This window comes from Phalaenopsis equestris, unplaced genomic scaffold (assembly GCF_001263595.1).
Source record: "Phalaenopsis equestris unplaced genomic scaffold, ASM126359v1 Scaffold000765, whole genome shotgun sequence".
NCBI lineage: Eukaryota > Viridiplantae > Streptophyta > Magnoliopsida > Asparagales > Orchidaceae > Phalaenopsis > Phalaenopsis equestris.
In genome coordinates this window covers 1,269,340-1,292,099 of record NW_018165205.1, presented here as the reverse complement: position 1 = coordinate 1,292,099, position 22,760 = coordinate 1,269,340, and the positions used below count along the sequence as shown (strand labels likewise).

The window sequence follows — 22,760 nt, the reverse complement described above, 5'->3', positions numbered from 1 at the left end:
GGGAAAGAAGGGGAAGGGTACTGGGTGATGGAAGGACGGACCGGACAGCTAGAGGGCCGGCTAGATGCAAGAGGGTGGTCGGGAAGGCTGGACAACTATGACAGCTGCAAGGGTAGGGGGAACAAGTTGTTGGGAGGTGAATTGGAGGGCTGGACAACATGCTTGCTACAGTTGAAGGGGGCGGTAGCGTAGCTCGAAGAAAATGGGTGGACGGCGGCTAAGGAAGGTGAAGGAGAAGGGGTAGGGAAGAAGATAGGAGATGATACAACACCTCCTCGGAGTAGGATAAGGCTAAAGCACCACCCATCATCGGATACAACCCTAGAAAGGGAAGAAGAGACTTCACACAGAATTTGAAAAAAAAATAATCAAACATAACCTAATCCTAATTCCAGCAACAAGCAAATAAATATACTTCCATCAGGCAAGAAACAAGAAAGGAACTGAGAAGTGACAAAAAATAAAGGAAGAAAGGGGGCTGGCGGCATTGCATTCCCTTCAATTTGCAGCTCGGTCTCGTAGGAGTTGAGACCGCCAGATGCCACTCAGTCCTGATCGGGACCGGTCTCCTCAGACCTGGTTCGCCCGGTCCATCTGCTAGCTGGTTTGACCGGCTTGCCTCAACCCCAAGTCACCTTTTTTTTTTCTCACCAACTCTATATCAATAATCATTTTATCCACTCAAGTTTTATACCATTGATAAATGCTACAAAATGTTATTATCAATTAGTTTAACCACCTTCTTTCACCAGTTCTTTTGTTATGATCTAGTGACTAACATTGAATTCCATATTTCTTGCATCCATACGAGCCATTAACATTTAATCTGGTATCAGAATTTTGCATTGCTTTTTCTCTACATTTTCCTATAATTAATTTCCTCTTATCTTTATGTACAGGACTTGGAGGCATGCATTTAGTATTATTTAGAGTTGAAGGTAACCATAGGTTGCCCCCTACTACTCTTTCGCCGGGTGATATGGTCTGCATTAGAATATGCACTAGTAGGGGTGTTGGGGCGACTTCATGCATGCAAGGCTTTGTTAACAGTTTTGGTGAAGATGGATACAGTATCACTGTGGCACTTGAGTCTCGCCATGGAGATCCTACTTTTTCTAAGTTATTTGGTAAGAGTGTCCGTATGGACCGCATTCATGGTTTGGCTGATGCACTAACATACGAGGTAAAACGAGAACACCTGATTATCCATATGCCTTTTACCAGTAGCCAAAGTTATTTGTGTTCAATAGCCCTGTATCACATTAGATGCTCTTTTTCCATTAGATGTATTTTTGTTGTTGATTTTTTTTTTATTTCAAGTTTCGTGACCTTTTTTGAGCTGATAGTCTATTATCATTTTAAAAGGATAAGAGTCAATAGCCTATGTCCTCATATATCTTCAACCCTCATCCAGTATGTCCTCATATATCTTCAACCCTCATCCAGTTTTTTGAATTGATTGGGGTAACAAATAGCTAGAAGACAAAATTTTATTAGCTTTTTAGTATATCTATAATTTTTTAACTACTTTCTGGATAAAGTTACTAAGTTTTTTAAGAGGATGGTAGTCTCCCTATAAATGTATAATAAACTTTGTTTCTTTTGGAGGATTTCGATTGACTTTTGTTGCTTACTAGAGGAAAAATATCATGCTATTGTTTCTTTTTTGGCTGGTTGAGTGCTAATTAAGTGATATGCATCTCAATCTAAACTTTTTCATGTTGTTATGATTGGGGAGGTACTGCATCCGAAAAAGAATTGAGGGTGGTTTGTTAAACAAGTTGAGCGTGGTCCGCCAAGTTTGAGGCATGCCTTAATAATCATCATTAATTTTTCATTAGTTGAGCTATGAGAAATTTCATGTTTACATGTGATATTGATATCATTTACTCCTGTCTATTGTATTAAGCAGGACAAGTTAGATATGATGTAAAAAAGAATGTTAAGACGAGTATATGGAAAAATTAAGAAGAATGGAGTGAGAAATAATTACAACAGAATATTAGATAGATTGTACGAGTAGTATCTATTAAGATGGGCGATGAAAAATATTACATAATGGTCAACAGAAGATACACATTGATAATACATCTATGGAGAGCTAATTTGAATGAGGGGAGGGAAAGGGACATGCAGGAAGTGTAAATGCTAAACTGTGCAAGAAGACAAATAGATTAGAATCCTAAGCTTTTTATGCTCAATAGTTAACACCTCATGCACTCAATTCAAATATTCGGGATAAGACTAAGAATGATGACAATGATTATGAATTTACAAGGTAGACAAATGGAATTTCATGTACAACAATAAGCTGTCTAATTTACTTTATTGGTTCATACTCTGTTTAATTACTTATGCCACTTTTTCTGTTCTACTATTATAAGATTCTTTTGGTGAATTCTCCATTAATTCATTAAGTCACCATTATACCTGAATGTTTATGATCATGCCATGATTCTATATGCATCCCATTTGACAGCGCAATTGTGAAGCATTAATGCTTCTTCAGAAGAGTGGTTTACATAAAAAGAATCCCTCAGTTGCAGTGGTTGCAACTCTGTTTGGAGAAAAAGAAGATCTAGTTTGGCTGGAGGAGAACAAGATTGTTGAATGGTGTGAAGCAGATATTGATGTTTTAATAAGGGAGGAAAGGTTTGATAAGTCTCAAATAAGAGCTATTGCATTAGGTTTGAACAAGAAGCGGCCTTTCTTGGTGATACAAGGGCCTCCTGGTACTGGAAAGACATGTCTGCTCACAGAACTGGTAAGTCTAGCTGTTAGACAGGGTGAACGTGTGCTTGTGACCGCTCCTACAAATGCAGCTGTGGATAACATGGTGGAAAGGCTTTCAAACATGGGGTTGAACATTGTACGTGTTGGAAATCCTGCTCGAATGTCTGCATCTGTTGCTTCAAAATCTTTAGGGCAGATTGTGAACGACAAGCTTGCAGTCTTTAGAAAGGAATTCGAGAGGCGGAAGTCAGATCTAAGGAAAGACCTCAAGCACTGCTTAAAGAACGATTCTCTAGCAGCTGGTATACGTCAGCTTCTAAAACAACTTGGGAGAACTTTGAAAAGGAAAGAAAGAGATACGATTAAGGAAGTACTTTCAAGGTCCTCGGTTGTACTTTCTACTAATACAGGTTCTGGTGACCCCCTTATTAGAAGACTGAACAGCTTTGATCTAGTTGTTATAGATGAAGCAGGGCAGGCCATTGAACCATCCTGCTGGATTCCAATTTTGCAGGGAAAACGATGCATACTAGCTGGTGATCAATGCCAGCTTGCTCCAGTGGTTCTCTCTAAGAATGCCATGGATGGTGGACTTGGCATTTCGCTACTGGAGAGAGCATCAACTTTGCATGATGGTGCTCTAGTGACAAAACTGACCATTCAATATCGAATGAATGAAGCAATTTGCAGTTGGGCGTCAAAGGAGATGTATGGTGGAATGTTGCAGTCTTCTGCATCAGTTGCTTCACATCTTCTTGTTGATTCTCCATTTGTCAAGGTCTGTTTAAAGTTTAGTACCTTCCACTTTTTGAATCAACATAATGCTATATTAATTCAAATCTGCCACCTTAATTGCTACTGCATTTGTTGAAAATATGCTCAGATTTCTACTGTTTTATTTCCTCTCCTATTTTCATTAGAATAAATTTTAGAAGACTCTTCTGCATTGGACCATAAAAATATTAGATGAATAACATAACTGTACATATACATATGGGTGTACACACTGTAGATTAAATTGGTTCGAAATAGTGAACAAATAAATTTTTTTTAAGGGAGGAGAGCAGCTCGATCAAGTGCTTCAAAGAGGGCTAAAGACAGATAAAATATGAGGGAAAAAAAAGAGAAAAAAACTTTTATGGATGTTGGAGTTGCACAACTGCAAGGGTTATTTATACCACTTTAAGGCTACTAGAGGGTATTTAGAAGGGGATTTAGTGGGGAAGTAGTTATGGGATAGCGAGGGAATGAAATATGGGAGTTTGACGGCGTTTGGAGGGGGAGAAGAGAAAAAAATCTGCTGTTGGACAGCTATTGGAGCTGAAATAGATAACGAGAATGTGTTTTAGATGCAAGAGTTTCGCCATGATCATAGGAATTTGCAGTTCCGTTCGAACACCCCAACCGGGATCGCAGGATTTTCTATTCATTGTTTCCACAAAAAAATCGTAAAAACGGGAGCTCCCGCATAATTCTCCTTTGGTAAGAGAAGCTTCGACTTCTTCCCAAGAAGTTTATGGAATCGATCTACCACCACCATAATAAAATCATCTTTTTGCTGTGTCTAAGGCAATCCCATTGCAAAATCCATGCTAACGTCCATTTCATGTAACTTTAAAAATATATACAATATTCTTAAACATGTCTTGATAGAATAAATAATAATCTTTTTTGGCACAATCAGAGTTGGAATTGCATATAGACGATTATTCTCACGATTCAAGTCTCGAGCCATTAAATATGCCACCTGCTTCATACACTTCTCGTATTCGACTGAGCTCATTCAATAAATTGGATGAACTAACTCTGGAATGAAATCTTTGGCATGTTGGACAACTTTCAATGGCAACCACCCAAGTGACAAACTATTGGTCAGGATGTCCGGTGGCTCCCTCGATAAAGGCTGCCTCTTTTTTTGTATCGACTCCTCGGACTCACTACTTTCTATAAAAATTAATCCAATTGAAATCTTTCTCATGGGCTCAACTTGAATCACTGGCGGCTCTTTCTCATCGACTGGAAGTTGAGACGCCTCTATGATGTCTTTATCCTCTCCCATGACATTGTCCATTTCTTCAACTGCTTCCTATTCAGTAAAAAAGAAATCATTCTCTTATTTGGGCAATCTAATGCATTGTGCTCAAAATTGTGACACTTGAAGTACTTCTTGGCTGGGATGGATCTGGGAGTGCTAGTTGGTTCCGCTTGTTTTCTATTACGAACTAGTTTTTCCATGTGCGGGGTCGACTAGGATGCTTCACTGGGTGTACTGTTGTTGTCTGGTACTGGAGTTGAACTCTGTTTGTAATGTGTGAATGTCACCTGATGACGTTGCTTGAAGCTAGAGTTTGAACATCCTTTAATGTTCAATAGAGCTATAGCTATATCACATTATTAATTGATGGTATCAATCCTCCCAAATATCGAGCTAAGGTGTTCTCCTCGGGCTCCACAAGATCGCACTGCGACATAACTGTTCAAACTCGATGGTGTACTCCTCTACCGAGAGATCTTGTTACTGAAAGTGATGAAGCCTCACAAACATGTCCTATCTGTAAGGTATTGGCAAGTACTTGCACTATATCTATCGTTTAATCTTGGATCAGGTAATAATTTTATTTTTTCCCTTCCTGCTGTCAAAGTATCTTCAGATTCTCCCACCATAGAGAAACACTCATTTTAAACTTAATGACAGCTAGTTTAACCTTTTTATCCGGCGGAATATCCTTGTATTCAAAGACCTGTTCCATTGCCTGGAGCTATTCAATGAATTCGTTTGGATCCATGCATCCGTCAAAATCTAGCTCATCAATCTTCACTCTAAAATCCCGACTTCTCCTCTGATATGTTATGTCAAATTGTCGGGGTATTGGTTCTTTGTCAATGAAAACTGTCTGGCAGAAGAGATTCACTTCTTGCTTTCAATCTGGGGAGTCACCGATGTTGCTATGGATGATCTCATCTGATTGCCTCCTCTCAAAGGCGGCAATCTTCTACTGCAGTTGGAAGCTTTTTCACCATATATTCTCCACAGTAAGTTTTCGGACACCTCACTGAGGGTTTCTCTTTGGCGGCATAAACGTCATTTTCTCCCAATCAGGTTTCCGACGGATGTAGGATTGCAATACAAGGTTAGTCTGGGTTTAGGTTTTGGCAGTGGGTGTCGGAGTGAAATTTTGGTGGAGGTAGAAATATTGAATTTTGAAAATTTAGGGTTAGGGTTAAGAATAATGGTAGGAATGATTTGGGGATTTTTTTGTGGGGCTCTTAGGTTAGGTTAATTTGAATTTTGGTTTTGGGCAAGGAAGACCAAATCTTAAAAATCTAGGGCTTGCCGGGTTTTGAAACCAAATGACATCATTTTAGGGCATCTAAAAAGAATTTAGGAAGGGGATTTAACAGGGAAGTGGTTGTCGAATAGCGTTGGAATAAATTATAGGAGTTTGACTATGTTTAGAGGGGGAGGTGAGATAGGACCTGCTATTGGACAGCAGTTGGAGGAATCCGACGGCTGTCTGGATTGAAAACAACGACCAAATAGCCGCCGAATGATGAAACAATGAGCTGCGGATGTCGAGGGGGATACACCGCCGGTCTTAGGCAAGATACAAATACAACAGTTGCTGATGTAAATGACACATACTCCACAGAGCATAAAACTAGAGATTAAACTCTCAAAATACATAACTCAAGCTAATCTCTCAAAACAGAAAAAATACAACCTATATAAAAGTTTCAAAATAGAACTTAATTACAAATACCGAAATAGAAAAAAAAATCAGAAAGTAAAGAAATTAAGCTGAAATGGATAACGGAATGGTGTCACAGGCGCAAGAGTTTTCCCCCGATCACGGGAATTCGCAGTTCCCATCCGGGAACTCTGGCGGGGATTGCGGGATCCCGGCTTTTATGTGTTTGCGGGAAAATCACGAAAGCGTGAGCTCCAACGTCAGTTACTGTCTATGCACCAAAGAAGAAAACTCTTGCATTGTTCACACCCAAGAATTGCATCTTCCTTTTATACTTATTTGATATGGGATCACTCTCTATGTTGAGGGACATTTGCTCCATTCTTTGCATTGGTGTTTCAGTTCCGTTTGTTTTTGGCATATACAACTTGTGTTTACAAAAAGTTAATCATATTCTGGTGAAAATGAGGAATGTCAGATCCAATCTTTGAGCTTCTAAACTCCGTCCCACTTGAGTCACTCATGAGGTATTCTCTTGCCATTGTCAACTACTTCTATTGCAGGCAGTGTGCATGCCCATTTATGTGTGATTGAAGCTCGGCTGACTTTGTGTATAGGTGCCATATGTCTTTATCGCATCCCCTATCCCATCCAATTTAGAAAGTTGGTGTTCTCAATCCATGCTAAAGTAGGGCCTAGTATTCTAAGGGGCCGTTTGGGATCACTTTGTTTTTTATTTTCTATTTTTTGCTTTTAATTCGTTTTGTTTTTGTTTTAACATAAAATAAAAATACGATTAATAAGTTTTATGATTTTTAGATTTTTAAAAATAAAAAGTATATTTGAAAAAACAAAAACAATAGAAGATAATTATTCTCTCCTCCTCTTCCTCTTCCTTCATCCAATGGAGAATAAATGAAACCAGCGATGATAGCAGCTCGGCTTCGGCGTTCAGCTCTGTGCTCTGGTAAAGGTTAGTGCCGAGGTTACTGAGGTTTAACGACATGCCGTAGTAAACCATGCCGATTCTGAAGCTCATTGCCGAAATCTCTGTCAGTCGCTGGAGAGTCCATGGCCTCTCAGAATCTGTGCCACTGAGAACATATCATTGTCTGTTGTTGTGGTTTTGATCTCTTTTAAATCGGAGGAGCTCTGTTTCTTGATAAAGGTGAGATTTTTAAGTGTTTCAATGGCTTCTTCTGTTCTTCCTTCTACTAGAATCCAGCAGGCGAATTCTTTCATGGAGAAATGGAGGATGATGCTGTAGAAGAAACAAAGAATTGAGGTGTAGAGGTACAAAGATCTCCGTGAAGCTTTGTTGAGGAAAGCGATGGCGGGGAGGGAGTGAAAGCCTTTGGTGTAGAAGAAGTTGAGGATGTTGATTAAGTTGCGGTGAAGGCGGGAAATGAGTTCGGAGGAGAGGACAAACGTGGCAGCGCCAATGTTCGTGTGGGCGAAGCCGTAGGTGAATCGGAGGGCATCGTAAGCGGCGATGTTGGGGGATATGGCGGTGAGAACGGAGGTAATGGACATAAAGAGGGTGGTGAGGCCGAGAAGAAGAGATAAGTAGTAGAGGGAGAAGTTGGAGATGGTGGAGATGTGAGTGAAAAGGAGCTATCAGAGAAGGTATCGGTCTTACCAACAAAGAAGGCATCGACGTCTGCTTTGAAGAAGACACTAGGTGCCGGGGTCGTGGTGGATTGAGATCGTGATGGGTGGAGCTTTTTTGAAAACATATAAAATAGATTTTTCCTCTTTTGTGTTTTTGAAAAAACAAAATAAAAAAAAAAATTGAAAAAACAACAAATAGACATGTTTTTTGTTTTATTTTCTGAACAGAAAACAAAAAAAAAGGTTCCAAACAGCCCCTTAGAGTTTGGTAGGGAGGTTTGTGGTGCCTGATTGTTAGTGCCAGGCTAGTTATCGGTTTTGGTTTGCCTAATAGGTTTTCTAGAGTCTACTTGTGAGTATTGCTTGCTCAAATCATTCCTAAGGTGATCTTTTGGTCTTACATTATTGGTGTAGATGAGTTTATCCACATATCTTATGTCATTTAGAGCCTCTTTGGTCTATATGATGACTAACGTTTGTGTATTTTTTTTCAAACATCTCATTCCTAACTGGCTTCTCAGTCCGATCAATCACACTAAGAAGTCACTTGAGGCGCTATACATGATTCAATTATTTGTTCTTGTGAAATAACATAATTCATTACCAAATTTGGCGTAGTCAGCCAAGGTGATATTTCATGGGATGACTTGTCTGCCACAAGTTGCTCGTAGCTAAGAGTTTGGTACTTTTTTTTTTTTTTGTCTTGTGTCTTGCAAGTAGTTGTCAGACTTGGAGAGTACTCTGCAATACCAGTTTATTTTATGTTAAGCATGTAAGTTTTCTCTGGATCTTATTCTTGGGTTGTCATAGTAGATGGCTCTATTTTTTAGTTGAACAGCCATTATTTCCATTATCAATGCATTCATATAATATTTTCTCCCTATGAGGGGAGTAATTCCCAAGTTATTTATTTAAGTTCACAGTCTTCTATAGTTTTAGAACATCATGCCGCTCATTTTTAGCATCAAAATTATATGTTGGTGGAGTTGCATTACTTCTCATAATTAATCTAATTGTCTATCAAATACTACTTTAGAAAGGAAAATTAGATGCCATATTTGCTTAATTAAAACAATTGAAAATAGAATTATAAATGAATGCAGCTGAGCTGAGTACTATGATTTTCTTGTTTGCCATTTATTTTTTTTATCGAGTTGACATTGAACATGATTGACAAGCTTGAAATAAGATTTTTATAAATTTAAAATTATAGAACCATCGATTTTTTTTATTCAATTAATTGGAAGGCTCCATCGTTGATCTTCTAGCTTGTCAGAATCTTAAAAAGTCTTTCATGCCTTTAATCCTCAATTTAATCAAAGCTTGAAGATTTTTGTGCCTTTAATCTTTCAATCTGGCTGAAGTTTTGGTCGTCAACCTTTTATTTAAGATCAGTGAGATGAATGTGTATCACTGACGGCTATGGTTGACCAAAAATCTAGGGGTAACTTTATTGTCATTAGGTAGCACTAGTTGTCGTTTTTACGCCATTTCAACACCGATAACATATTTTGGGTGATATCCTGATCATTGAAATTGTTATTATTTAGAACGAAAGCACTATATCATGGACATCATAACATATATAAACATTGCATAAACACAAGTTATATGCTAGCAAATTGATATCCATGCCGCTGAATTCAAAAAAGCATAATGCACTTAGGGCTCTTAAATGATCCCAAAATCTACATACCTTTAGGTAATCCGATTGATCATAAAAATCTATAAGATTTGTCTTCAAAATCATGATGCCAACCGGTTCGACCGTACACATAAGAATTCATGTCTTATTTTCTTACAAACAGTTGATTTAAGAGCACAACATTGGGCTGCTTTCCTACACACTGCAAGGCGAGATCATAAGATATACCAATATGTAGACTCAAACATCTTAGTCATAAGTTCCATATGCAAGCATGTCAATAGTTAAGACTACCACTGGGCTGCCTACTACAAGGCAAGTTTATAAGATTTACCAATACGTGTACTCCAACATCTTAGTCATAAGTTCCATATGCAAGCATGTCAGTAATCAAAACTTTAACGCTTGACATTCTTAAAAATTTACAAGTAGAGTGATAAGAAGTCTCATACTTTAAATAATACTAATTCCAAACATCAAACATAGGTAAAAAATCTCAACTATGTACAATTAGCCTCCCCATAGATGTAAGCTCTAACCTTATTAATTAGATTGATAGAAAGCCGAAAAATTCATTAAATAAAAAATTAGGCTTCCCAAGAATGTAACACCCAGCCCTTGGCTGACTTTGCAACTAAGATACTAACTTAAGCAAACAAGCACCATCTTAATTAATAGAATCAACGTAATGCTAATAGGTCAGGTTGTTTAGAGTAAGACCACAAGATCCATTATTATGATTTTCTTATCCCTGAAGTTGTAAGTTTCACATATGAGCTTTCCAGGAGATGTAAAGCCCAAACTCAAACTAAACTTGTGTTGTGTCCCAAGCTAACAAGCCCATCAATTAAAACAAAATCCATTGATCAAATTCCATATTTCTTAAATTTACTTATTTGAGTTGAAATAAAACTCCTGGATAACTGACAGTCATGTTATGCCTTTAAGAACCTATTATTGGTCATATATTGTACCTCCGAACCTCAAATGACAATGTTGTGCAACTCTGAAGTATTCAATAAAGCTGATGTAATAAGCTTTTTATTAGTGTATGATTCAACGTTAATTTCAAAAGCATGTCTTCAATACAGACATCCTCCACCTTGGACTACCTGAACAATCTGAGAGAATTTAACTCGTAATTATTAATCAGACTTCTTAAATGTTATAATTTAAATCTCCCTATAGTTGTTATATTAGATTTGATGGCATACTTGGGGTGGCAAAACCATAAGATTTTGATCGGGTCTATCTCCATCCCCACACTCATTTCCTATTCAGTTTTATTCACATATAGAACTACCAAATTTAAACCTTAAATATGAGCATAATCAATCCCCTTAATCAAGTGTGCTCTCCCATGAGCAGGTGAAAGTCATGACCCTAATCTAAATAAGCTTATTAGGAGAAATATGATTAAAAAAATTATAATCTTCATCCAAGAAAACTATTTTGATTACACCTGAGGAAAGTGAAGGTTAAGGGGGTCGCTTTTCCTCGCTTTTCCTGAGTAGCCATAAATAAACAGCCACATATTCATTATTTTTTTTTATCAAGATTGATAATTCACTCTGCATTATTTTTAATTTTTTATGAATAATAAAATTAGATTTTTAATCTATCTACTTGGCTGCTAGTTTAATATACTCATTAACAATGATAAATATGAAATAAAACTAGATTTTTAACATATATATCTAAAAAAATTTAAATATTTTAGCATCACATGCTAGTAGAAATGAAATTAGGTTTTGAATTTTATCCATTCAATTGCTTTCTCAATATTTTTATTATATTTATACTCTTAGTGATATAAATTAATTTCGAAGTACATAAAATATAAGAAAATTGATATAATAATCCTGAAGAAGCAATAAAGAAAATCATTAAATCATTATCAACTCAATATTTTATTTAGTTCTCAGTAAACTATGAGTTAAATAACACAAAAAGCATATTAATGAATGTAAATAAACAAGTGAGCTAATATTCAAGTTTATTTATTTCTTATGTCAAACTTTAAAATTTTGGTTCGTACTTGTTATTTATCTAAATAAATTAACTTAAAACTAACTTTACATGAACTGGCGTAGAGCTGTTCATCAAATATATTAGTTCGATTTAAATCATAATTAAATATATAGACTTATCATAAAAAGCTATCTACCAAATTCTGGGTTGTATGAACAACTTTGTAATATGTGTTTGGACGGGTGTGCGTGTGCATGAACCTGTGAGATAGAGACGGGCGTTAGATTGCTACAAAATACTCACTGAGGTGGATTTTAGCACTTTATATTTCACTTATTGAGTCACCTTTATGCATTGTTGAACCTGAGGGATGAAAATTTGAAGAAATCATAAATTCCTTTTTATTTTGTTGGAGCATGTTTGACCGTGTAATTAGAGCTTTGTATCCATATTCACTTCTCATGTAGCTCAATAGCAGAATTGATAGAAACTTGGAATCAGCTCATGTGCTCAGCTGCTTTATTTTTCAATCTCTGGCATAATCATTAATGTTGTGACGCTGATTTTCATAATTGCAGATTAGTTCTGAGATATAATTTGTTGAGCTTAAACTTTCTACAATTGAACAATAACATTGGGTTTGATTAGGTGACATGGATAACACAGTGTCCTCTGCTCTTACTTGATACACGAATGCCTTATGGTAGTTTATATGCTGGATGCGAGGAACATTTGGATCCAGCAGGTACAGGCTCCTTCTATAATGAAGGTGAAGCAGACATAGTTGTGCAGCATGTCTTCAATCTAATCTATTCTGGTAGGCATTCTTTCTTTCTGGTCTTTCTGAAATATTATACACACAAATTTGTGAATAATCGCTAAAGTTTCCTTATCACATTAGTCTTCAATCCAAATTATTATAGGGGGATTTACATACATAGCACTCAAAACATTTCACATCTCACATCTATACCTTATATTTACATAGAAAGCACTTAAAATCATCTTAAAAATTACAAAAACAGCATCCGTTTCTCTTCCATTATTTATACCGTCTCCCCTTTGTTCCCCATGCCTAATTTGCTCTTCCTATCGCCGAACTCATGCAACACCAGTAAAAACTAATAAGTCGCAGCAAGTTGCTGCTCACAGTGCCAATCCAGAGAGAGGTTAACATGAGCGTTTGCTGGAACTAATGGGAATGGGAGGAAGAAGGTATTATGTATATAAAAAATTCATTATATTATTATCATTTGAAATGGGTTGTAAGATAAAATGCCAGCCGTTGCATCCCTAGGCACGCATGGGAGTAGTGGGGATGAGCAGCTACCAGGGATTTGATAAGATTTATTTAAAGAGGAGAAAAGGGAGAAGAAAATGGAAGTGATTTTAGGGAGTTTATATGTAAATATAAAAATTTAGGGGCGATATATATGAATAAAAATGTTTTGAGTGCTATTTATGTAAATCCCCCATTATATAAGATCCATCTATATCCCCATCACCTATACAGGTGAATTCAATACAGCGTGATTTATATGTGTTTTGATCAGTTCAAAAATTTTTTTTCCCTCTGAATGTTACTACATTTAATTGTTTGATTACATAGTGATCAGCTTTTTTTGAATATAGGAGTCTCTCCAAATGCCATAGCTGTTCAATCTCCATATATTGCTCAAGTAAAACTTCTGAGGGATAGACTAGATATATTTCCAGAAGCCTCTAGTGTTGAAGTTACAACGATTGATAGCTTTCAAGGACGGGAGGCTGATGCTGTTATTATATCAATGGTGCACTATCACATCTCTTCCTTGAAATAAAAGTCTTCCATATTTTGCTTTTTGACTGCTACAGTATTCTACCTTTTGACAGCTCGAATTAGCATTTGTTGTTTGTGCTTCTTCTGGTCTTTGCTGACAAAGCAGCAAGTATTATAAAACTAGTGGTATTGGTCTTTCAATAGCAGCTTTGTTTCAAAGGCCAAAGTTTTTGTTAACCTGCTACCATCACTATTGCCTTCTACTAAAACATGTCCTACTTAGCTGATTTGAGGTCCATCTGAGCTGGCCTTCAACGCATTAGCCTTTTCATCCATTGGATGTTTTAGCATCATGCATGAATGGGGAATCGGGATTTACATTGAATAATTAAGATGAGGCTGATGATGATTATGATCATCGTTAAAATCTAGCAGCAAAACAAAGGAAACTGCAAAATCACCTGACCAGCACATCAAAAATCTACACCAAATAATAATAATAATAATAATGAGGGGATGCCATGCCTGGTGTGGGGGCGCCCAGGCCCACGCAGGCGCGACAAGTGCCGCACACGATCATTTCCGCACAACCCATTATTTCGTCTGGACCGGTTCGGTCCAAGTTTTTTTCCTTTTGAGGAGTCGGCCTGTCCGCTTTGGGCCACACCCTCTTATTATATATTTGTGTTTCTGATGTTCTAAGTTTAGTTTTTGGCTCAGATTTCTGTTAGGATAGCTGCCGGGGTTCGGTGTTTCCCTTCTAGGGTTGTATCTGAAAACGAGGAAGTCTTCCAATTGTAGTGACCTTCTTCCAAGAGTCGAGTGATACTCTGATTGTTGCTCGTTCCTGAGGGAGTATTTATCCTCAACTATTCCTTCCCCGCACCATGCACTTCGCTACCACCTTTCCCCGCTGCAGCTGTCTAGGAGACTCGTCGTTGTTGTTCTTTCCTGCAGTTCTCTTTCCAGCCACCTCCCTTTCACAATCCCTACTGTCCTCTTTCCAAATTATCTGCCAGCCACTGTTTCCGACAGCCAACAACGTTCCACCGCACCATGCTCGCTTCCATCTTCGCTCCAGCCCTCCATCCTTGCTGCCCTCACTGTCCCAACCCTCCACTGTTACTGTTGCTGCTGCAGCACGCAACGCCTTCCCTTGTTACTCTGCTGTTCCAACCGCCCATAATTGTTGCCGCCCCTGTTCCATAACCTGGAAACCCCTTCCCTACCTTACTGCATCTCTCCAAGCCTCCTAACTGTCACCACCATCACTCAGGATCCACCCTAATGCGAGTTTGCATGTCGTGTGTTGTATTTTTCCTTTCAAGTGTGTTTGATTGTAACCGCATATTTTAATATTTGTTTTCCTATTATTGTTTGGGTTAATCCTATTATTAAATAATAATAATAATAATTATTATTATTATTATAATACTATAAGGTTTATACCTCAGGTCTTTAAATGACTGTTATGGGGAATTGTTGATACCTGCAAAAACCAGTTTGATTTTCTAACCATGTTACCTGCTTGGAATATGCAACTCAAGTTGAGATGTAATTCTTATTCTCATCTTTGTTCATTTTAAATGTCTTTTCATTGTAAGTTATTTCCTCCTGATAGAAGAGAATTTTTTCCAGCAGCATTTTGTGCATCCTTGATATCCTCACTGTTTTACAATCTATTATGATTTTATGGTTATCTATGGTTATAGGTTAGGTCAAATACGCTAGGGGCTGTTGGATTCCTTGGCGATAGTAGGAGAATGAATGTAGCAATAACAAGAGCACGCAAACACGTTGCAGTTGTATGTGATAGTTCAACCATATGCCACAACACTTTCTTAGCCAGGCTTCTGCGTCACATTCGACTTTTTGGCCGAGTAAAGCATGCCGAGCCTGGATCTTTTGGAGGATTTGGAGTCAGCTTTGATCCCATGTTGCCTTCCATCGGCTAAGTATCTGGTTTATGCATATTTCTATTGATCATGTAAATGTTCTTATTTTTACATTCTTTTAATAACTTGTAAAAATGATTATTTTACGTAAGTTTCCGCTGGGTCCTTGCATGGTTGAATATAAGATGAAAACTAATTTCTAGCTCGGATGCAGTTGCTATTTTGATGTATAAATATCACGACGCGAAGAATAGGCTCAAAGCTTCAGATTTGATTTTAGCATGGATGATGGAACTGGGACTGCTAATGTTGTATGTATGTATGTATGTATGTATGTATGTATGTATGTATGTATGTATGTATGTATGTATGTATGTATGTATGTATATATATATATATATATATATGAGGGTGGTATTTGTGATTATTGCTCCCCACACGTGCTATCCGTCCCTGTTAGGTTCAAACCAAGGTCAGGAGTTTTAGGACTGACAAAGCAGCTGTCTGCTAACTTGCCACCCAAGAGGGTGCTCGTGCACATTGATATATATATATATATATATATATATATATATATATATATATACCTTATTATTCGAGCACCCCGCGCCACGGGGGATCAAATTCGTGACCTGAGGGGACTTACAGTAAATTCCACCAACCAAATGCGCCACGGCTTGCGGTACACACACACATAAAAAAGCCTTTATCCTAGTAATTAGAGTCGGCTAAATGAATCTTTTTTTCTCTATTGCATCCTATTGAGTGTAATATTTCATTTAATTCTACTAGATTAAGATCTTTTTTATTCAATACACCTAAGTTTTTTTAGGTTTACCTTTGTTTTTCTTAACACAAGTCGAATCTAACATCTACTCTCTTAATAGGATCATCAAATGGTTGAAGTTTACTGTGACCAAACCATTTAAGACGTGTCTTTCTAATATAGTCCGCCACTAGAGCTACACCAACCTATTACGAATATATTTATTTTGTATTTTGTCTCTCAGTATTAAGCCACTCATCTACCTAAGCATTCTCATCTCATCAACACTAAGCTTTGTTTTGTGCTCTTTTAAAAGCCAACATCCCACATCATAGAGCATTGTAGGTTTCACAACCATCTTATAAAATTCTCTTTTTAGTCTAATTGATACTTTTCTATCACGCAATAGGCCCGATGCGTTCCTCCACTTCAACCAACCAATTTGAATTCTACTAATAACATCCCCATCTAGATCCGAGATGTCTAAAATGATCACACATTTTAATGATTTGATCGCTTATAGTTACAACTCTGTCACTAAAGCTACTACTAAAATTACATTACATGAAGGGTGTGCATTTTACATTAATAAAAAAATCAAAAAATACAAAGAGAGCGATAAAAGCTACACAAATATAGTGTGGGTGGAGTAGGCCTTCACTACACTCAAAAACATAGGGTAACAAGTGTGAGCATCCAAAAAAAAAAAAACCTATGCAAGGCAGGATGAGAGCAAAAGTGAGCTAACTTGTTACATTTTATGTGTAAGAAAGAACAAGTTTGAAATCTGCAAGGAAAGCAATGTCCCTTCCATTGTCGAGTTGGTGTTGCCAAACCTTTTCTTTCATGTTGTCTCGAAAGTAGAAGTTAATAACATTTTTGTGTCACCATCAATAATAGGCCCTCTAATCTCAAGCATCCAAAGCTCAATCAAATTGTCAAGCAATCAAATCACATTTGCTTCCACCTACGAGCTATCCCAATGCACAAAATTATGCTCAGCCGTATTACATTCTATGTATTCAGTTTTAGATCTACTCAAATGAAGGCCTTAAAACTCCAATGTAGGCCGCCATAATTCAAGTTTTTTTTTAACTCTTTCTCCTAGTCTTATCCACAAGGATAACATTAGCGAAAATCATACACCAAGGCACAACCTCCTGTAAATGCCCAATAAGAGCATTCATAACTAAAGCAAAAAGATATAGGTTTAAAGCCGATCTCTGATGTAATCCAACTGAAATTTGAAAATATTTGGTCAATCCTCCTTATGTTCGAACACAAGTAACAACTCTCGTATACATATCTTTAAAAATTTGAATATATGTCATATCAACACTTTTCTTCTGTAGAACTCTCCAAAGGACTTCTCTTAAAACCTTATTGTAGGCTTTTTCTAATCAATATAAATCATATGTAGATCCTCCCTATTCTCTTTGCACTTCTCTATCAAACCTCTCAATAAATGAATAGCTTCCATAGTAGACCTTCCCAATATAAATCCAATTTGATTATGAGAAATCTTTGTATCACATCTTAACCTATGTTTAATTAGTCCTTCCCATAATTTTAAAGTATGACACATCAACTTAATTCCTCTATAATTTGCAAACTCTTATGCACCCCTTTTATTCTTAAAAATGGAGGCCAAAATACTCTTCATCCACTCCTCAGACATCTTTTTAGTTTTTAAAATAATATTAAAGAGTTTAGTAGGCCAAGAAACTCCTAAATCTCTTTAATATTTCCACACTTCAATTGAGATATCATCAAATCCTATTGAGTTTTCATCTTTGATTTTCTTTAAAGCCTAATCAAATTTTTTTTTATTAATGCGATGGTAAAAATAAAACATTTTATTATTATTAACAATATTAAGATCACTAAGATAAATTGTATTTTCAAAAACTTCATTGAAAAGTTTATCAAAATGACTCACCACCTATATTGAATATCTTCCTAAAAAGAAAATCACATTTTGAATTTAATCTTTAATACACTTTACTTGAATTAAATCTTTTTTCATTGTTTGGCTAGTTTATAAATATATTTTTCACCCTCTTTAGTATCTAATATATTATAAAGATCACTAAAAACAAAATTTTTAGCATCACAAATTATTTTCTTAGACTCCATACAGATCACCTTATATTTTTTCCAGTTTCCTAAGCTTTATATTTAAATCTTTTTTTTTATAACACAACTTTTAAATTTAATCTTTTCTCAGACATTATTATTCTACCACTAACTAATTATATTTAAAAAAAAAAACACTTTTGATTCTCCAAGTACATCTTTTGTCATTTGTTTTATAATACTTATTACTTTATCCCACATAAACTTCTCTTTTTCATGAACATCCCAAATTTTGAAATCTTGAAGTTTACTCATAAAAATAATTTAATGTGTCTTTTAAGTTCCCCGTCTAATTCTATGACATTTTTTTCTATTTTTTATCTTACAAATCTTCATTTTAAAATCAAGAACTAATAATCTATGTTGAACGCTTAAAATTTTCACTTACACTGATCTTACAATCTTTACACTCTTGATAATTTTTTTTTCTCATAAGAAAATAATTAATTTACTTTTTTATTAGAACCATTCTTATGAGTAATAATATACTCATATATATTTTCTTAAATAAAGTATTATCAATAACAAAATCACACACTAAAGAAAAAAATAGTATGTTCCTATCTTTTTCATTAATCACTTCAAAATCGTAGTCAGCATGAATAATTTTAAAATCTTTTACCACTTTACCAACATGTTTATTTAAATATTTTCTAATAAAAATTCTTTTTTCAAGAGGTATCTTTGCATTAATTCTTCTAAGTCAATCCGGAATTTTTCTTTTGAACCTATATCTAAACCTACTTGAAAAACATAAACACTTACAAAATTAAAAACCTTAGTATTAACAACAATCTTTAGAATTATAATTTTATCTCCAATTCTATAAATTTTTACAAAATTATCTTTTAAACTCTTATATATACTTACACCTACACCATTTCTAATGCAAATTTTACCTGAAAACTAAAATTAAACTTAAGCTATCAATCTCCTTAGTCTTTTATCCAATTCATTTATTTTCTTGAATGCATAAATTATTTGTCTTCATATGAACTATAATATTAACTAATTTCATTAATTTACTTATGAGAATATCTATAATTCAAGATTACATCATAATATTAGTTTCATGGACTACACATCTTTACTCGCATTTGTTTGTAATGTGAGAACTCTTAGTTATTTGACAATACACCCAGGCGACGGTGTATGCTTTTCACTGCATTCAAGCCATACAGTGTCGCTTTCAAGGGATGCCCTAGCATTTACATAAGAATTTAAAGGATTCAAAAGATTCATGTCATGATTTTTTGATAAATTTTACGCTGGCTGTCAACTATCTGACAAAACACTCTAACTTTTTGCATCCGAGAAATAAAACCCGTCAATGAGGGTTAAAGTTTGAAAACTAAGAGAGAAAAGAGGGCATGACTCATATCAAAGCAAAAAAATATTTAATCCAATCATGCAATTGTTTGTGTGAATGCATGTATTTGAATTAATACGGTCTGGCTTCTAGATTTTATATAGATCTTATGGCATAAGCAGTCCATCTTAGATGTATTTATTATGTTTTGTTGTTTGAGTATGTTTGATGAAATCATCATCATAAGACCAGTTCAGCAATGTCCTAGTTTTCCTTGAAACGTTTCCCAAAATACCAAACTAGTCCAAAGAGACCAATCCCATGAACCCGCCTCTTTCTCAATATTTCAAAACCGTAGAACTCAACCATTCATCAGTTCCCAGAAGAATCTCTAAACGTGACCCTTGACTCAATCTATAATTACAACAAGATCTTAATATTCTTCAGGGAGAACATCTAATCCTACAATAAATATTAGGAAGACATCTAAGAATTCTCGGATCCATGGGTTTAAAAGCTATCCCTTTTGTACTTGCGTAATGTAAATAAGAATTAATCAATCCTTTTCAGCCTGCCTCTCTGGATTTAACAAACAAAAACCTCCCAGATTTAAGGAGTTCTGTAAGCGCAGCCAAATCGACAATCCTGCCACCTATAGAGCATAAATAGTGATGATTTATAAGATGATCAACATCCCTCTAAGGGTGTTCAAAATTGCATTTTTATAATTTTTTTTTTGCGTTCAGTTTAAACTTAAATAAATACAAATAAAATCTTTTTAAATTATTAAAAAATGCTCACTTATTCACAGAGGATGCAAGAGATCCATGGCACAAGCGTTACATCCAACAGGTGAAAAATAATAATTTCACTGCATAGATTTTACATTCAACAAAATGATTTCAAAAAATTAAAATATGCACATTTGCAATCCTAAAATATATGCAGTATACTTGATACAATATAACGCCAATTAAATTGCCAGTTTTAACCTAAATTTGATTCTGCGGCCCATTCTTTTCAGCACTAGCCAAACATGAACCAGGATCCAAAAAAATAAAAATAAAAAAAAAGACATGGGTATTTTTTTTCACAGTAGTATGAATTTTTCAATTTTTTTTCCAGAGTTACTAATTGTTCAATACTGATGAAGATTCCTCTCTCCTCAATTAAAATTAAGCAATTAACATATCATTCCTTGAAATCACAAACATTCAAGATTCATGTGGTTCACTCAAAGATCTAGCCGATGCCTTGGATGAAGTTGAGAAGGCAATCCCTCGTGTTACAAGAGGTAGCCTATCATGAAGAAAATCGGAAACAAATTTTGCATACGATGTTCCGGCAGCTACCTGACTCTCTCTGTATCGAGCCCACGTCACTAAGTATAAACCAGAGATGATTAAAAGCCCTCCAATAATACTGCAAACACATCATACCATCTAAAATATTCAGCACAAACACAGTTATATTGACACACAAACACATTCAACTCAAGTGCTAAGAGATTCTAATACATACAAGTACCTGCTACAGTTTAAACCAAAAATAAGGGCCACAGAACTACTATTAGATACTTCCAACTCAAATACTAAACCATACCGACACATATAGGATTTCCGTTAAGGGAATACATGACGATCGATACATACACAGTGAAAAAAATATCTCATTTACAAAAACAATACGCAAATCTTTTTTATTTTAACCAATAAATTCATGTATTTAAGAATGCCATGATCAAATTATTGGAAATTTCATAAAAACAAAAAATATAGGTTAGATTTTTTTTCTTCTAATTTCAATATTTGAGTGGGGATTTCAATAATGAATTTGGAAGGGTGATAGTTTTGTAGATAGTCAAAATATAGATGCTATGCATGAAATCGCACCAAAATAGGCTTGAAATATATTTTACTATTCCGTTAGCCAATTTGTTTAATTGGCCCGACCTACGAAATTTTCTTACGCATAACTTGCAGGAAAATTTCTCCAAGGGAGGTGAACAAAGATCCTTGTGTGGATTTCTGAAGGATTTGGCAGCAACGCAAAATTTGCAATGGCAAGCTACAATAAATTTTAGAACCTGCTTTAGCTGGTTAGAGAAAATCTTTTATCACAGATAATTCAATTGTAAAATGAAGGACAAACAAGTAGCCTTCATGCAATGGTGTCCTTATTTTTCCTGAGCGAATATTACGTGCAGGATCCACATATGTGGATTAGTGGTATTGTAGTGATATTATGGTGAATACCACCACAATACCATAAAATCTTTACCTATCCGCACCTATCTCATCTGCATGTAATATTTTTTCCTCATTTCAAGGGCTAGTTAAACAACAAGCTTAAGTAAACAAAAATAGCCTGCCGTTCTAAATGAACTCAGGGTGTTGTAGAAAGAAACCCAAACAACTATAAAATTTTAAAAATCCGTACCTATGCGCACCTCTCTTATCTGCATGTAATATTTTTTCCTTATTCTAAGGCCTAGTTAAACAACAAGCTTAAGTAAACAAAAAGAGCCTGCCGGCCTAAATGAAAAGCTCAGGGTGCTGTAGAAAGAAACCCGGACAATTATAGAATTTTGTGACGAGTCCATTACAAAAAAGCAAGCTTTTTTGCAATAATAAAACTAAAGAAAAAAATAATTACTTTTGCCAGTGAATAAACTATAAAAATAAATGTGAAAAAAAAAACACCATAGAAAATACCTTCAGCAGTAGTTGACGTGAATAAGGTAAACAAGGAAAATCTCAGACCTATCATAGATTCATAATAAAAACAGTAGGTGAAGGAAGAGAACCTTCCGGCGTAAATGGGACTGCCAAGAAATAGAGTTGATAACAATGCTGAGACAGCTGGTTGAAGAGGATTGTAAAGAGCAACCAGGGCAGGGCCAATTATTTTATTGGACCATGTCAATAACCAGTAATTCAGAGCAGATGCAATAATTCCCTAAAAAGTTAGATGATAGCAGAAAGTCAGTTTCATGGTACAGTAATGTATCAAATTAATGCAAATAAACCAAACGAATAAAACATGGCTGCAACCTTTATCCACTTTATTAGGTACATGAAAACTTTATCATTGCCTAAGGCTCCATTTGGAGATATATATATATATATATATATATATATATGTCGATTATATTTCAAAATGGATTGAAGCAATTATTTTACCTAGATGTGATGCTTGGAGTGTTTCAAAAATTTTAATTAAAAATATATTTACAAGATATGGAAT

General features: G+C 35.5%; 2 protein-coding genes across 5 annotated transcripts in view; one reads left to right on the top strand and one right to left on the bottom strand.

The window, feature by feature from the left end:
• Window positions 1-15,508, top strand: part of LOC110031054 (DNA-binding protein SMUBP-2) — a 37,077-nt gene extending 21,569 nt beyond the window's left edge. The window contains exons 3-7 of one of the 2 annotated variants that reach the window (XM_020734090.1): window positions 900-1,183; window positions 2,480-3,511; window positions 12,298-12,466; window positions 13,282-13,439; window positions 15,121-15,508. In XM_020734090.1, coding sequence (XP_020589749.1) covers window positions 900-1,183; window positions 2,480-3,511; window positions 12,298-12,466; window positions 13,282-13,439; window positions 15,121-15,363 — 1,886 coding nt within the window. In that variant the 3' untranslated portion in view covers window positions 15,364-15,508. The remainder of the gene's footprint in view (window positions 1-899; window positions 1,184-2,479; window positions 3,512-12,297; window positions 12,467-13,281; window positions 13,440-15,120) is intronic. The other variant, XM_020734091.1, reaches the window with a different exon arrangement.
• Window positions 15,509-20,615: 5,107 nt separating this feature from the next.
• Window positions 20,616-22,760, bottom strand: part of LOC110031071 (WAT1-related protein At4g19185-like) — a 27,918-nt gene continuing 25,773 nt past the window's right edge. For 2 of the 3 annotated variants that reach the window (XM_020734110.1, XM_020734109.1), the window contains exons 7-8: window positions 22,321-22,472; window positions 20,616-20,936 (exon numbers count right to left, since the gene is read on the bottom strand). In XM_020734110.1, the coding sequence (XP_020589769.1) occupies window positions 20,729-20,936; window positions 22,321-22,472 (360 nt within the window). In that variant the 3' untranslated portion in view covers window positions 20,616-20,728. The remainder of the gene's footprint in view (window positions 20,937-22,320; window positions 22,473-22,760) is intronic. The other variant, XM_020734111.1, reaches the window with a different exon arrangement.